We start from the raw sequence: 17,399 nt of genomic DNA on the forward strand, positions 1-17,399 counted from the left end.
GGTAACATTGATATTATCCTACATAACATACACTACACTGATTGTTTCTATTTAATATGTATAATGGATATGTTATCTTAGATAACATGCATTAAACTGATTGTTTTCATACAGCATGGATAAAAACATATTATCCGACAAGGGATAACACACTGGTATTCATGAATTATATTTCATACAATACTTCGAACATATACGGTATCACACATGGCAGGTATTCATACATTGTATCTGATATCATGGATAACAGAGTTGTTATCTTAAATAAAATACACCACACAGCTTGAATCTCCTCCAGCATAGATAACAGATGTATTACACTACATTCAGGCTACTATTGGATTTTATCGGCAGACGTTAACACAGATTGTATCTCATGTATAATAGTCATGTTATCCTACATCTTGAGTGTTTTCCACTGATATTGGATGGGAAACCACAATGTTATCCTACATCTAGTATTTCACTATTATAGCATAAGAAACCACAATGTTATCCACCACATAGTATTTCACTAATATAGCATAAGAAACCACAATGTTATCCTACATCTAGTATTTCACTATTATAGCATAAGAAACCACAATGTTATCCTACATCTAGTATTTCACTATTATAGCATAAGAAACCACAATGTTATCCACCACATAGTATTTCACTAATATAGCATAAGAAACCACAATGTTATCCTACATCTAGTATTTCACTATTATAGCATAAGAAACCACAATGTTATCCACCACATAGTATTTCACTAATATAGCATAAGAAACCACACTGTTATCCTACATCTAGTATTTCACTATTATAGCATAAGAAACCACACTGTTATCCTACATCTAGTATTTCACTATTATAGCATAAGAAACCACACTGTTATCCTACATCTAGTATTTCACTATTATAGCATAAGAAACCACACTGTTATCCTACATCTAGTATTTCACTATTATAGCATAAGAAACCACACTGTTATCCTACACAGCATATATCTCACAGAATAAGCATGCACTTCCAGTGATGGAACCACTCTGAACTTGAACCAAGGCTGTTTTCAATCAATGCTAACCTGTCTGACAACCCTCGTTAATTAGGCAATTATCTGTGTGTAATACCAGCAGCTATTCTTGTCCAGATCTCATGTCATGGAGGTGGAATGAGACTGTGAGAGTCCCTGTGACTGACAGATGTAGGCCACTGGACTACTGTTAGCTGAGATCGTGCACACAGACATCCCTTTCTGGCTGTACTTCAGATGGGTACAGAAGGAAGATTAATGTTGTGTTTTGTTATTAGTTTGTTAAAAATTCAAAGATGAGACAGGAATATAAAAACAACAACACTGAAGCGAAGCCCAAAGCTGCAGGTCGATCATGAAACCAGGAGAGGGGGCAGGTAGGTTTCTTACAAAGGAAGATTTGAACCCATGAGTGAGTGAGTGAGTATGTTTTTATGCTGCTTTTAGCAATATTCCAGCAACATCAATATCAGGGCAGGGGACACCATAAATGGGAATCACACTCTGTACCCATGTGGGGAATTGCACCTGGGTCATTATCCTGATTTAGCATCTTTAGACTACCATACTGCCCTTTGAACCCATGATCCTGGCATGCTAAAGGGACATAACTCTCTTCAGCCAATTGGAATACCCTCAAGTTCATACTCTCCAACACTCTGCAGTAGAAAGAGTACAAATAGTGCATTGCAAGAAACTGATACTATCACCTCCTACTCATCATAATCAGCAGCAGCAACGGAAGGTGTTGTGAAGTGTCACTCACAACTACACATACTACTGCACTAACAAGTATGATGGGGAGACTTATATTTAGGATTGTGGGTTACCAGGCGATGTACTTGAAGTCTACTACAAGGAATCACTGCGGAGAAGATTCTTCTCTACAACATTGTGAGGCAACTTACTTACAAGTTGTCAGATTGTCTAGTTTGTTCTTGTGTTTGAAATGCAGTCCTCCAAACATGAAGTCGTTAACTTGTATTATAAATCTCCAATATCTTGAAATGGTAGTAGAAAGAACAGAATAATTCCAGACAATTACTTTACTTCAACTCTAATGTGTCAGGAATTTGGGTGGATACACTTTACTGGGAGAAAGGAGCCGCCACACCTCGAACATTTACATCCATATGCTGCTTCACAAATCACACAGACACAACAAGCAACACAACAACCAACTCCACTGGACATCACGTAATTACGCACTTGCACACTCACTCACAGAAGTCACCCAGTTTAATATATTATACCCTCATACAGAGGGCATCAGACATCTACAGACAGCCCATTGGACATAAGACGTCAGATATCAGACATCTACAGACAACTCATCAGACATCAGACATCTACAGACAACTCATCAGACGTCTACAGACCACTCACCCAACATCAGACATGTACAGACAACTCATCAGACTTCAGACATCTACAGACAGCTCACCAGATATCAGATGTCTACAGACAACTCAAAAGACATCAGATATCTACAGACCATTCATCAGACATCAGACATTTACGAACAACTCATCACACATCAGTTATCTGCAGACACCATATCAGACAGCACACATCTACAGATAACTCACCAGAAATCAGACGTCTACAAACAACTTATCACACATAAGACATTTAAAGACAATTCACCGGACATTGTGCATCTGCAGACACTCACTCTTATCCCCAGACACTCACTTTCATCCCCAACCACACAGCTCACGACAGACAATTACCCTACACTTGCCATCTTATCCAACTTACATCAGGACTAAAAGAAACTTTGAACCAGTTCCAGTTTGTTCTACAAGATACAGTGTTGCAGCATAAATCATTTCGTACATAAACCTTGAACCAACAAGGCAGTCGACAAGTATGAAGTACTCCGCTTCTACAAAACATTCTCGTCTCACAAGCTGCTACAAATGTCACCATGACAAAATATATGATACCTTGGAACTTGGGTGGATATATCAGATCCAGTAATTGAATTAATCACTCTGAGTAGATTTCCTTCATGTTTATTATGAAAACTTAAAGGAGTGAAGATTTCTGCAGAAACTAAACAAATATGAAGTTTTGTTTGTTTACAGAATCAAAATTAGCATCAAATAAACACCTCCCAAAATAAAGCATGCACCTCAAGGCTGGGATATTACAGACTTTGCTTGGATTCCAAACTAACGCCAGACCAATTTTATTTCTTGTTTTACGGATTTTTCTTCTCAGAAAGACCTTTTCCACAGAAAGGACAGGGTGGGGGGAGGAAATCAGCAATGAAAGTATTTCTCAGAGTATTTAAAATTAAACTGGTCTGGCCTAAGAGCAATTAGCAGATATATTGGAAAAGAATTATTTAGGCAAAACATTGATTTTTTACAAGTGCACATTCTCTGAAAATCGGTATTTGTGTACTATTACATTTTATCAGTGCATTCAATGATTATTGCATAATGGAAAACATCAAAGCCTTTTCTTCTTCATGATGAAAGTCTAACGGTGACTTGTGGTAGCATAAAGCTACTTTCTAACCACTTATATATATATTTTTTTAAATATTGTCTCTTTCTGGTTTATATTTTCATATTTTATGGATCATATTTTTAGATTGTAGACATTTTTCTCATAATTTCAAGATTATCAATGAGTGCTTTTGGAGGGTTTGATTAGAGTTTTGCTATTTCAGTTATGTTATCAGAATTTACAGTATTTTTCTTTTACATAAAATTGCTACAGGTTTATCATTCAGTGCACTATAGCTTTAGAGCAAGTTTGCTGAAGAAGACGTCTACAAGCATGTTCTAAAAGCTGTACACCAGTTATCATTAACTGGTATAACCAATGTTATATTTTATATTAAAATACTCAGTATCAGGCCAGGAGAAAGAAAACAGTAGTCATTATCTGTCAGTTTCATAAAAAGTGTGTTCATTATAATGTTGATGATTTTATTTGAATATATTGTAACCACAATCTGATTGAGAGAATTTGAATATTCATCTTGTCACAGCTGATACTTCTTGAACCCTTTTTGACGACCAGTTTATGTCTGCTATCAGATGAGTTTTGACATCTGCCCAGAAAACATTTCACTTTGTTAAGTTCACCGGTGAAGTAAACCATTTCTATTTCGCATATTTCTTCATAAAAATACACATGCACCTCCCAAGACTATTGTGTTAGAATTATTCCATCAGTTCTTCTCATAAACTGTGAGATAATTGGCACTAAATTTCCACTGAGATGTCTCTCTGTTTCCACTTTCATATTAAACAAATCTGTCATAGCCACCAAAAGGGACAGGCCAGCTGGCTAGGGGAGATAATCCAGCTGTTATCTTTCTCCTGCCTATCCTTTGTGATAACACCATGACAGGACTGACTAAATATTGTGACGGTTCCTTGTTTTACTATTGGGAGGAGGGCAGTGATGATTGCTTGGAACCACATTCAGAAGTTGAGTAATTACGGCAGTGACTAACTTGTACCTCATCAGAGTCTCCCAAATGAACTCAAGACCAAATTTGTTACAGATACATGGACAATGTTTATAAGCACTTGTTAGATATACTGTTTCTCACCAAACAAACGAGAAAACATGATAATAAATAGAAAAAATGTAAATTTATCTTTGTACTCCTCTCATTGGTATATCACCGAATGATAATTCATATGAAAATTCATTATCAAAAATTACCACAAGTGATATATTAGGATTTAGATAACAGGAAAGTACAAATATAGCATCTTAATTTCAGCATGATGAAATATTTTATATCTAATATTTTTCTAATATTTTTTACATTTTTCTAATATCTGAATTCTAATATATTGCTTGTAGTGATAATTGCTTATAATGCATTTTCGCATGAAATACTATTATTCATATATCAGGAAAATATAAATATAGAATATTTCAGATTTTAGGAACTGCCCTGGCATTCTGGAATACATGTTTCTTCATCAAACGAATTAATTTGAAGTATTACATCGTTAACCAAGATATTGTCTGGCAGAAAGAATAAAGAAGCTTAAATTCATAAAATATCTTCGAAATTCCCACAAAAACAGTTTCTAAATGCCACTAAAAGACAAGGCATTACATTGTTGGCAATCCCCTGGGAGGTGCTACCATATTCTGTTAGTCATGCAGTTGAGATAATAACTGTCTGTGTCATCTGTTGATTTTCCAAGATATAAAATGTGAACAAAGTCTGGCATATCATCAGGAATGGCTTGGTGATGTCATAGGCAGACTAGCTCAGGTCATGGAGCACTCACTGACACCAAAACAAGAAACAATCAATCGATGTATGCTTCTGGAATTAGATATGGAGAGTGAGACACATAGACACTTTGACACAACATCCTGTTGCATATCATCTCTGTCTTTTATCATAAATTTACATCAGTGAAGATAATAATAATAATAATAATAATATGTTCATTTATATTGCACCAAACTCCATTCACAGGATGAATGCTCATAGCACTATCAGTAAAAGCAGGCATATTATCACCCCAGATAACCGAAAGTGCCTGTTAGGCATTAGAAGGTTATAGTCACATGACTTATCCCATTGGGTACCCATTTTCTGCTGGGTGAACAGAGGCGATTTTGAACAAACTAACTTGCCTAAGGTGAGACCACACGTATCACACTGGACCAGTATCTATGACAAGCACCACAAATCTCTCACACACCTTATTTTTGATCATATATTTTAGGATGCAAACAACAATGGAATGTTTCCCTGAAACTTTTTTGATGGAAAGTAGCACTTTAAAGAAAAATGTGATTAAGGAGTGAATATGGTTTTACGCCGTGTTTGACAATATTACATCAATATCACAGCAGAGGACACAGGAAAGGGCTCCACACATTGTACCCCTCATGTGTGGAATCGAACCTGGGTCTTCCCTGTCCCCATGATGATGGAGGAACACCTCCCCAAGAAAACAGTCAGCACACAATGAACTTAACTGTACAAAGTCTGCTGTCAAACTTGGAATTTCAGATACTGCTCCGCCTTCACATTTGACAAATGTTTCTTTAGAATAGTTCAGACCTTGACACAAGTACCTAAATTGGCATGGGTGTTCCTGATGAACTCGTTCGAAAAAAGTCTGTTAGCCGACTTTGAGACATTACATTATAAAAGAGCAGCCAGTTTCCATGCCCAATAAAAAATATCATCCTTGCCATTAAATTTGGTTCAATAACTGCTTTGAAAAATCTTGGTTTAAAATAGTTTTGTTCGTGGAGATGGTTTCCAGAACAAGGATATGACAACAGGTATCAAAACAGATGGATATGTTACAGTATAATGGTGGTTCTGAGACACTGATGACAAACAAACAGGATTTAAAGTGTTGTGCTGATATCCCCAAAATCATTACAACTGTTTCAAACATACTATTATGAAACTATCATGCAAAAAAGACACGCTACAAAAATAGTTTCATTCCTTCACATCAGTGCCAGGATACAATAAGTTAAATAACTGTGAAATACTAACAAAATAAAGAGGAAGGTAGATGGTATCCTTTAACACAAATGAGTATTATCATGCACAGCAACTCCTTGATGAATACTTAGTCTCCTCATCTATATCATTTCAAACGAAACAAAAAAATTCCTTTTAAACTGAAAAGGAACCCAGTGAGATTCAGAGATCATGAACCTTGAGTAATCAAGACTTGCTTCATTCAGCTGTTCCTGGTTTTAGCACCACAGGGAGATCTAGGCAGTTGGGGAAATAACGTGGTTCAGGGACTGTGAGACAGACTAAGTTATTCCCATCAACGGAACCAGCCAATGTTCCAGTTACTGTCTGCCAGGCAAACACAACCAATGACCTTTGCCATATTTGAATTTCATCATTAGGAATAAACACTGCACTCATTTCTGTAAATATTGAAAGGGTGTGAGTAGAGAGATTCTCTCCCATGTGTACAGCGCTTCCTATAGACAGTAACTTCCTGTGAGCCGTTCAGGTAAATATTTAGTTGAAATGTGGTAATAGGCGTTTCTGGTTTCAGGTTTTAGTCAAATGTGAGACAAAGCTGCATCTCACATGATAAACTGCATAAACTCATAAACTTTCAGTGCAGAAAGAGTTAAAGGAACACCATCAAATGATTTCCAAAGTCATATTTTCATCCATGAAAGATTCTCAAATATTCTTCTTCTGAGTGAGTGAGTGAGTGAGTGAGTGAGTGAGTGAGTGAGTGAGTGAGTGAGTGAGTGAGTGAGTGAGTGAGTGAGTGAGTGAGTGAGAAATTGCCAACGTAGTAATCAAACATTGGTCCTCGGAATAATGAGCAAACGCTACTCCACCACCCCCAAATAACAAGAGTAAACGTTTTTCCATGACGTATCCAAGAAAAAGCAGATGTATCATTAATCTGTAGCTCAATTACAAACTTTCGACCATCAATATAGTCGACACATAATGATTCAAACCAGAGTCTAATGTGACACAAGCAAACACATGACCTGCTTGGCTTCTTTACTGTTGATCAATATTTATTCCTCAAACCAACGAACATGTACAGTATAGGGATATTTATTTGTGGAGTCTTCAGCAGATACTACTAGATAAGTAAACAAATCCATCCATTCAGTTTTCATGTGCTGCATCTGGGATATATTGTCACATATTTCTAATTCTTTAGTTTAAACAAAGTCTTACAATCAAAATAAAGCAGAAACAAAAATTAAAACCGTCATAACTCCGTGACAAACACCCTTATTGTGGACATCGTAAAAGACTGTATTGTTCCTTGAAAATTTTCAACGATAAATAGTTTTAGGCAAATAACATTGTGGTCACAATTCATGACACACCTAAACACCAACCAGATAATTTCTATAAACACTCTCTAAAATTCCTTCAAGGATCTGTCATTTGCTATGGAAAAAACCCAAAAAACAGACATTAACTACCCATAGGCCACATCTCATATGAAGTTGGTGATTTGATGAAACTGTCTTCCCTGTACTCCTTAACATTCCTTCCACTTCCGGTTTCTGAGGAGTAAACGACTGGCTTGTGTTTAGTCTGTTATGTTAATGATAGCAGAAGAATAAACTGGCCTTTTTAACAAGGAGAGCACTGTGCAGGTGGAAATAACTCTACTTCCAGGCCAAATCTGCACGTACACCTGAGTGCCATGAAATATTTGTCTTCTGACAAAACATCCATGATTATCCAGTGCAACTCATCCACATTGTCAGACTGATTCTGGCACAGATTTGTTTTGAGTTTTGTTTGAATGGCAATATGCTAACACTGGCTGTCCAATCACGACTGCACCCTTTTAGTATGAATGGAACAGTGATTCATTATCATGTAATTCATCCTATTGCTCTGTTGAGAACTTGGGAACACCACTGAGAGCAAATCTTGCCAGATGAACATTTGTAAATAAAAGCCTCCTGGCTCATTCTGTTCTAGTCAGCTTTTATAGCTCTTCCCATTATGAGGCTGGTTTTTTTTAATGTATTACTGTAGATCTAATCCAAACTGATTATTCAAATAAGCAAAAATCTCCAAATTTCAGCAGATTCAGATCTCAGTCGATGCTCAGAATAATAGTTCAAACTTGAAACAAGCACCAAAATTGGCATATGTACTCCTTATAAACTGTTTTTAAAAAATAACCTCTTTGCAAGCCATGAAATCTTTTCAAATTACAAAATAGGGTCCAGTTTCTAAAATAGCTGATATGTCCAATTGGATATATAGTCTTTGCCATTAAATTTGACTGGACAATATGATCTTAATATCTTGGTTCAAATAGTACTTGACTTTTTTTCCAAAACATGAATATGATGGCAAATATCATATCAAAACAGATGGAAATCTCATGGTCATTCTGATATAATGATGACAGACAAGCAGGATTTGAGCTGATGTGCTCATACCCAAGTAACATTTCAACTGTTTCCAAATCTGAATTTGGCTAAGTAATAGAATTTAAAAACAATTCATGTTTCAAAGAATACAGGAGATAGTGACGGTAACTTTGATTCCAAAGCAAGAAAATTATTGTGGGCACACAACTAATTTCAACATCACTGTGTAATCAATGATACAATGGTATTGATACAAGGCCATTGCCTTCTTGAGGCATTTTTGGCAGACTTTCTCAACACTCACCCTGGAATATTATTTCATGACAAAGTTTTGGAAGTTTCCAGCCTACCTTATCCAGGAACCATCCAGGTCCAAACCCAGAGTTGTCATGACCAATTCGCACCCGTTCCAGGCGACCAAGGCGTGGACATTCAATGATGAATTCATCTTTCCTGGAAAATTATCATACATGAAGATGTAAATAACAAAATATTCATCTGAAAGCTTAACAAAACCACAGCATGCCATATTTTTGTGTATTAAGATGTCTTCATACTCTCAGCTGCTTATTGTAATGCAAGGAAACCACACAGGTTTGTACTCTCAAACAGACATACAAACTGTGATCCTGAAGGCAATCCTAATATCGGTCCTTAATTAAGTCCTAATATCAATGGAATGTCAATGCTAGGGTCTAGCCTTATGTTAGTCCTTAAGTCAAATCAATTTACAATCCTCTTGACAATTTGAAAGTCAGTGCTTAGGTATACCTGATATCAATCCCAATGTCATTCAACAGCACACCTAGCACATCCCTGATATCAATCTTAATGTCAATCAAAGGCACACAAAGTCATCCCTGATATCAATCCTAATGTCAATCCAACCATCAATCATAACAGCAAATAACTAGTCCTATCTGATACCAGTCCTAAGGTTAATCCCAATGCTTTTCCTAATTTATCATCCAAAACTGTGTTCCACAGGAGATATCGCTTGTTTGAAATCAGATGATTTCTCCCAGTAGATATCATTTTGATAGTGGATTTTGCACAATGCCCTGACAATGCTATGACATCATGAACTTGATGATGTCACAATGCTATGTCATCGCTGCACTGCAAATCTAATGGTAGTGCTGTGTTCAGAGATGTACATTTTTCATTGAAAAATAATGAAGACGATAAAAGGTAAGACTATCCCCGACAAGGCTGGGATATTTGTTACTTTATCAACTTGTGTTGATATATTTGATATCAGTACACATGTGGGTGAGATTCTCTATGTCTTTACCAATATCAGTCCAAAGGATTACTCACTTTCCTCTCTCAAAGTTATTTTTCCTTGATTTCCTGAGTGGCTTCTCTCCAGAGTCTCCATTCTCTCCAAACATCGTCAGGTACACATTGGCGTCGGTCCCTGCACCTTTCACGTTGCCCGTGAATACAGTCACCTTGTACTTGCCAGCTGGAGAAAGAATGAAAATTATTCACACTAAACACATAATTTCACATTGTCAATGCTGGGAAATATCAACAGGATTCATCACCATGATCTGATGAGTTATCTCCCTATTCTGTAACACCATCGTAAATGATCACCTCCCAGAACAAAACCTCACCCCATGATCTGAAAAATAAACCCTCACCCACACCACACAAAAACACAGACTGTCTAACAATCAACACCAACATCCTTTAACACTGACAAGAACCTGGTGAGTGAGTGAGTGAGTGAGTGAGTGAGTGAGTGAGTGAGTGAGTGAGTGAGTGAGTGAGTGAGTGAGTGAGTGAGTGAGTGAGTGAGTGAGTGAGTATGGTTTTAGGCTGCTATTAATATATTCCAGCAACATCACAGCAGTTCACACCAGAAATAGCCTTCACACATTGTACCCATATGGGGAATCAAACCCAGGTCTTAAGAGTAACAAGCAAACGCTTTAACCACTAGGGTATCCCACCACCTCACAATACAGTATTGTGCTGTCATAGAATCTGTTGCAACACTGACTAATTATTGTTCATCTGATAGAAAAATATTGATGGAAATTTGACACAACAAAATTAAACATCCATTCTATTTTACACTTTCAGTAATACTGACTGACATCACAGAATAAAAGAAATTACAGTCTCTTTCAGTTTCCCATCGGTTTCCATGTATATTTACTTGTAGAAGCATGCATGCATGTGTTACAAAATATTGAGACACATATTAGACACCTAGGTCATAGGAACTTCCATCGGTTTCCATGTATATCTTACTTGTAGAAGCATGCATGTACGTGTTACAAAATACTGAGACACATATTAGACTCCTAGGTCCTATTAACACCTAATGTATTGTTCCTTGTAATAATATGGACAGCATTTGGTAAATTCAGTTAGTAAAATCATTAAATTAAATTATGCAAGGGAAACCAAATTCTGAAAAGGTAATGTTACTTATGAAATTAAGAAATTACTACCAGCGGCATTAGTTGTACCAATAAAGCGTGTGTGTGCGCACACACATGCACACACACACACATGCACACACACACATGCACACACACATGCACACACATGCACACACACATATGCATGCACGCACACGCGCACGCACGCACACACACACATACACACACACACACACACACAGATGTTTAACAATGATGAAAAAGATATATGCATATTCAGGTAATACAATTTGACTAAAAGACATAATATTTGTTTCAACATGTGCATACAGACATTAAATTGTTACGGTAGGTTTAGAGTTAGGATTAGGGTTTGGGATTACCCTTGAAAATGTAATTCAAGGGCTGATATGGGTGGAACTCATTTTGTACACACTACCCATATTGCCCCAATGAGAAATCAGTGTAAAAGTCACAAGCAAGGTGCCCTCATAGTGCTGGGAGTGGTTGAAGCACTGGTAAAATCTACTCCTGACACCAACCTTTTCTGATGGCCATGGGGTCCCGGCTGCCGATGAGGTCACGGGAGATAGAGCCATCACCTTCATCTGTAGCCAGCCACTGACCACAGGGGAAGAAATATTTCCACTTGGGGTTCCGGAGGTCAGTCACAACTACCTGGAACAAGAGGAGTAATTAGTGATAGATGTTGTATATTTTCTGTATGATGAAGTTTTATGTCACAGTCAGGTCAACTCAAGTTTTGTCATGGTGGACTGCAAGTACATAGCTCTGAGTCAGACAAGGTCCTGTACCATCTGGATATGATGAACACCCCCTAACTATACATCCACCCATTTATCTCTCAACCAGCCACCCCTCCATCCACTAATTCATCCATCAGTCCAAATACCCATCCATCTATTAATCCATCTATCATCCATCTACCATCCATCCATCCAGTTATCTATTCAACCATCCATCCATCCATCAGTCTAAATGCTCATCCATCCATCCAACCATTCATCTATTCATCTCTCCACCCACACTTCCATCAGTCAAAATTAGTCCAAATGCCCAACCATCCATCTATCCAATTCTCCACCCACACATCCATCCATCCATTCATCCATCCATCAGTCCAAATGCCCATCCATCAACACACCCACCCACCCATCCATCCCTGAGACTGGGGACTTTATTAAATTCAGACACCTATTATGCATATCTGTGCAGCTTGGGAGTAAAAGATTTCTTAGGTCAATCAGTAGAATCCTGGGAAGCTATAAGTGAGGTATAAAATAACAAATACTTTATACTATTTTAGTTAACACTCTAACATTGGAGATGTCTATTATCTACTTTAGCCAAACTCAAAAGCACAAGAATGAAGATACTGGTACAGCCAAGGTATGCAACTCTGCATGAAAAGGTAGTATTCTTGAACAATCTCAAACTGGCACCAACCATTTTCTCCCAATGAAGTCCTGTGCAAATGTTCAAAGTCACAAAGTGTTTTGCTGGTATTATCCCTTTTATTGTACAAATATGATGAAAGGCAAAGGGAGACAACTTACCCTCTCCAAAAACCAGCCTGCTGCAAGCCCTGTATTGTCATGTTCCACCCTGAGTTTTGTGAGTGGTCCTACACAGGTGGAACTGACTCGGAAAGAGTTGCTGCTGTTGCGTTTGAATGTTGACTTCACGTTGCTCCGGAGATGGAACTTGCCAGTAGAGCCAGTTTTACCAAATATCCTCACGAACACATTTGCATCAGTACCAGCTCCTCTCTTGTCTCCTGTCACCGTGACGATCTCATACTCTACAAGAAAGAACATCAGTATACCCTGACTGATCTAAACATGCAAAAGGAGAAGGGTGACTGAGTTTAGTTTTTTGCCGCTTTAAGCAATATACCAGCAATATCACAGAATGGGACACTAGAAATGGGCTTCACACATTGTAACAATGTTGGGAATTAAACCCGGGTCGCCGGCGTGATGAGCGAATGCTGCAACCACTAGGCTACCCCACAAAAGGGGAAAAGAATGAGTTAGTCCCCATGTAATGGTACTGCACCAACCCTACGTGCAAGGGCAAACTGCCTGCCATCATATATTGATCACTCAAAGGAGTATGATAGCTTCTTTTCACAAATATGGTTCTGTTTAGTTAAACATATTTTATTCACTATGTGAAAAGTTGACAAGTTCTTTCAATGTATAAATCCCTCTCCAAAGACATTTACAATTGTGAGTGAGTGCGTGAGTGTGTGAGTGTGTGAGTGTGTGAGTGCGTGAGTGTGTGAGTGCGTGAGTGCGTGAGTGCATGAGTGAGTGAGTGCGTGCGTGCGTGCGTGCGTGCGTGCGTGCGTGAGTGAGTGAGTGAGTGTTTTACGCTGCACTCAGCAATATTCCAGCTATATGGCCGCAGTCTGTAAATAATCGAGACTGGACCAGACAATCCAGTGACCAACAACATGAGCAAGCATGGGTTGCTGAAGGATTATTCTACTCCGGGGCCTTCACTGGTCTTTACAATTGTAAATACGGTGATGTTTATCTCCAAAACACTGTTACAACAGTTTGACAATATTTCACTCTATAATTACAAATATTTCCTCAGACAGTTAACATGTTTTAAACAATTTGGGCTTTCAAATACAGTTTTCATTAACTATTTACTGATAATTTACAACTGACAATTTCCTACCATCTTTCATGGAGCTGTGGAGTGAGACTTTGTTCCTGAGTTAAGTGGAACCCTATAAACTAGGGGATCTTCGGGGGTTGTGAATGATTAAACCAGCTTATATGTTGATCTTTGCATTGTTTAACTGTTATTCATCAATTTCATACCATGGGAACACATAACAGCCTCTATAACACAGGCAAACTGTAGTGCAAATAGGGTTGCACATCTGAGAGAGGCAAGCAAAGGTTGGCAACAAAATGTGAAAATAAAATATCACCACCATCAAAGATAGACAAACATTTCCTCAGAGTGTTGTGCTCTCGGTTGCACAAACGAAATGCTATCTGAAGGATATTGAAACTGAACCTGTTTGAGAAGTACAGATCTAGGAGGCCGACTTTACCTGTTTTGGATGGAACCTGTGGAAAGAGTTGCCGTGACGTCTGTCCATCTGTGTGGAAGTAGGACAACCACTGACCACAGTGGAATACCCACTGCTTCTTATTCTTTGTGTTCACAATTCTCACTTTCTCCAAGAACCAGCTCTGTTCCCGGCTGGTCCCCGAGTGCTGGGAAGGAAAAAGGTTTAGTTCACATTTAATAATTATTATTGAGAATGCTTATAACACACTTTTCCAGGTTTCATATCCTGTTCTAAGCACACAAAGTTATTATGCCCAGGATAAACCAGGCAGCCTTTGAGGTACTAGAAAGCTAACAGTCACATGACTATTCCCACCAGGTACCCATTTTCTGTTGGGTGATTAGAGGCAATTCTGAACAAATTCCCTACCCTCATTAAAAATATTTCATAATAACATCATAAAGGGCCACTTTGTGTATCAAAATACAGATATATTAACAGACATAAGCACTAATCACGAAAACATATGTTCATTGATGCTTAGACAAATATGTCTAGAGTGTCTGTAACCGGCAAGCTATCTCATGCACAGGCTACTCATGAAAAGACAGGTTCAAATTGGTCTTGAAGATGCCATACTTGTCGTAAGAGGTTACTAAAGGGATCAGGTGGTCAGGCTTACTTATTTGGTTGACACATGTCATGGTATCCCAATTAGGTGCTCATGCTGTTGATCACTGGTACAGACTGAATTTTTTGCAGACCATGCTGAAAGTGGTGTTCAACAACAAACAAATCAGTTCAGGTTGCTGGGTACCATAAACCAACCCATGAATCCTATGGCGTCAACTAATGAGAACAAGTTGGTGGCTTTGCCTACCTACTTTTGATACATCGGATACTTTTGACAGACTTACCTCCATAACAATGGACTTGATATCTCCAACGTTTGGTCCCTTGATCTTGAACATGTGGGTCGTGCCCTTACCAAAATTGAAGGACACTGCATTGTTAGACCTGACAGAACCCGCTTTCTTGGTCAGACGATGTTTGGGAAATTTACCCTTTGTGCCAGTCATTTTTATATATACCTGAAAAATGGAATATGTCTTGTAATTGTATGAGATTAAAACATCATAAAGCATCATAATTATATATAAAAAATCCAGCAATTGATACTGAAATATACAAGGCATCATCTCACCTTGGCATCGGTACTGGCTCCCTTCTCCATCCCAGTGGTGACGAACACCTTGTACACGATGTCCCCCTTCTGTGGTGTGGTGGAACGGCGAAGACCCAGGCTGCTGCTGCTGCTGCTGCGAATGATGCTGTTCCTCTGAAACAATCATACCAAATATGGTAAGACTTTGCTAAGCATTCAGAACATGTAACTTTTCATAAAATTATATTGTCATAATGCTAAGCAGTCTTATTAACTACCTCAGCAGGAGTGTTAGGGTGGTCAGGCTTCCTGACTTGGTTGACACATGTCATCGTATCCTTACTGAGCAGACTGATGCTCATGTTGTTGACCACTGGATTCCAGACTCAACAATTTACAACGGCTGCCACATAGCTAGAATATTGGTGAGTGTGACATAAAACTAAACTCACTCACTCAATAACTGTTAGGGTGGCCTAGTGGTTAAAGCATTTGTCATGGAGAAGTCCCGAGTTCAATATTCCACATGTCTCCCACCATGGTATTGCTGAATATTGCTAAGCAATAGAAAACTTTACTCATTCGACTAAACCACCAAAGTCACACAGTGAAGATGTATACAGGGAAATGTCACAATGCTAACACTTGTTTAAAGCATCATTTACACTTAACTGATTCATTGGACTTGGTTCCTGCAAGGCCAAAGGGGGACAACACTGCAAATGATGCTTGTTATTCTTAGTCATTTTAGGCGTAGCTGGCTAACATTTCCTGATGTTGCCTCCAAGAATATTATTTGGTTTTGGTTAAACACTTCCCATACATTCACTTCTCTGTAATTTCGGATATGCATTGCACCAGTACTACACATTTCCATGTGATGCTTACAAGACACTCTGAGCAGACTTGTTTATTTTTTTACTTCAGAAAGCCTACCTGTCTCCTGAGAGCATCAAGCTGAAGAGTTCCGAACCTCCTCTCGAAATACTCCACCAGGTGAGGGTCATTCAGCGGGGAGTAGTTTGGGATGGGGTCACTCTTGCCTCCATCAGGTACGGGGTACCCAAGGGAGGAGTTCATGAAGGCTTCTGTCTTCCTGGCTGCAAAACAGAGAAGCTTTTGTTTTCATTCGCTAATTAGATGCATACCTGTATTATTAAACACTTTGTAATGGTAATCTTCATGGATTACATCTGTGTACTATTTGTGAAGATCTACCTATAACTGATCTTCATTAACACATGCTTGTCGTAAGAGTTTACTAATAATGTCACCACATCCCAATTGTGTAGATCGATGTTCATGCTGTTGATCACTAGACTGCCTGCTGCAGACTTCATTATTTACAGACTGCCACAATATAGCTGAAATATTGCTGAGTTAAAACTAAACTCATATCTGTTCAGCAGCACAAAACAACCTTAACCTTATCCAATATGCTACTTCCATTTTGGAATCCCAAGAGGGGAGACAAACACTGGGTACTTTGGAGTGTTATGCTCTGGAATCTCCACACAGGGAAACAGGCATGTGGAATTGGGGAACTCCCCTAGGCTGTACATGGACAGACAGAAAGGTCAACTTATCCAATCTGAAATATTTTTTACCATTAGACAACTTCTTACCTGCGAAGGGAGCAAACCTTGTGACAGATGTCTCGTGTGTGTATCGACTGTAGATAGCATCTTTGTGTGATCCACCATTCCTGTATGTGTACGAACTCCTCCGAGCTGGAGCTGAAACATAAACCATCCTTAAGTAATATTTATACTAGTGCTTGGAATTGGAAACTAAATCCACTATCGATTATCAGAGCACTTGTGGTAAACCATTATCAAATACAGTAATATTCGTTTATAACGAACTCAAAGGGACTGTTGTTTTCAGTTCGTTGTAAGCGAA

General features: G+C 38.3%; 1 protein-coding gene across 1 annotated transcript in view; it reads right to left on the reverse strand.

Annotated features, from left to right (window-relative positions):
• LOC137261899 (lipoxygenase homology domain-containing protein 1-like) overlaps positions 1-17,399 on the reverse strand; it is a 101,940-nt gene that overhangs the window by 73,241 nt on the left and 11,300 nt on the right. The window contains exons 3-11 of the mRNA XM_067799705.1: positions 17,123-17,233; positions 16,434-16,597; positions 15,537-15,671; positions 15,250-15,423; positions 14,372-14,537; positions 12,852-13,096; positions 11,817-11,952; positions 10,196-10,343; positions 9,226-9,328 (exon numbers count right to left, since the gene is read on the reverse strand). Coding sequence (XP_067655806.1) covers positions 9,226-9,328; positions 10,196-10,343; positions 11,817-11,952; positions 12,852-13,096; positions 14,372-14,537; positions 15,250-15,423; positions 15,537-15,671; positions 16,434-16,597; positions 17,123-17,233 — 1,382 coding nt within the window. The remainder of the gene's footprint in view (positions 1-9,225; positions 9,329-10,195; positions 10,344-11,816; positions 11,953-12,851; positions 13,097-14,371; positions 14,538-15,249; positions 15,424-15,536; positions 15,672-16,433; positions 16,598-17,122; positions 17,234-17,399) is intronic.

The sequence above is a fragment of the Haliotis asinina genome, chromosome 14, assembly GCF_037392515.1.
Source record: "Haliotis asinina isolate JCU_RB_2024 chromosome 14, JCU_Hal_asi_v2, whole genome shotgun sequence".
In the NCBI taxonomy this organism is placed as follows: Eukaryota; Metazoa; Mollusca; class Gastropoda; order Lepetellida; family Haliotidae; genus Haliotis; species Haliotis asinina.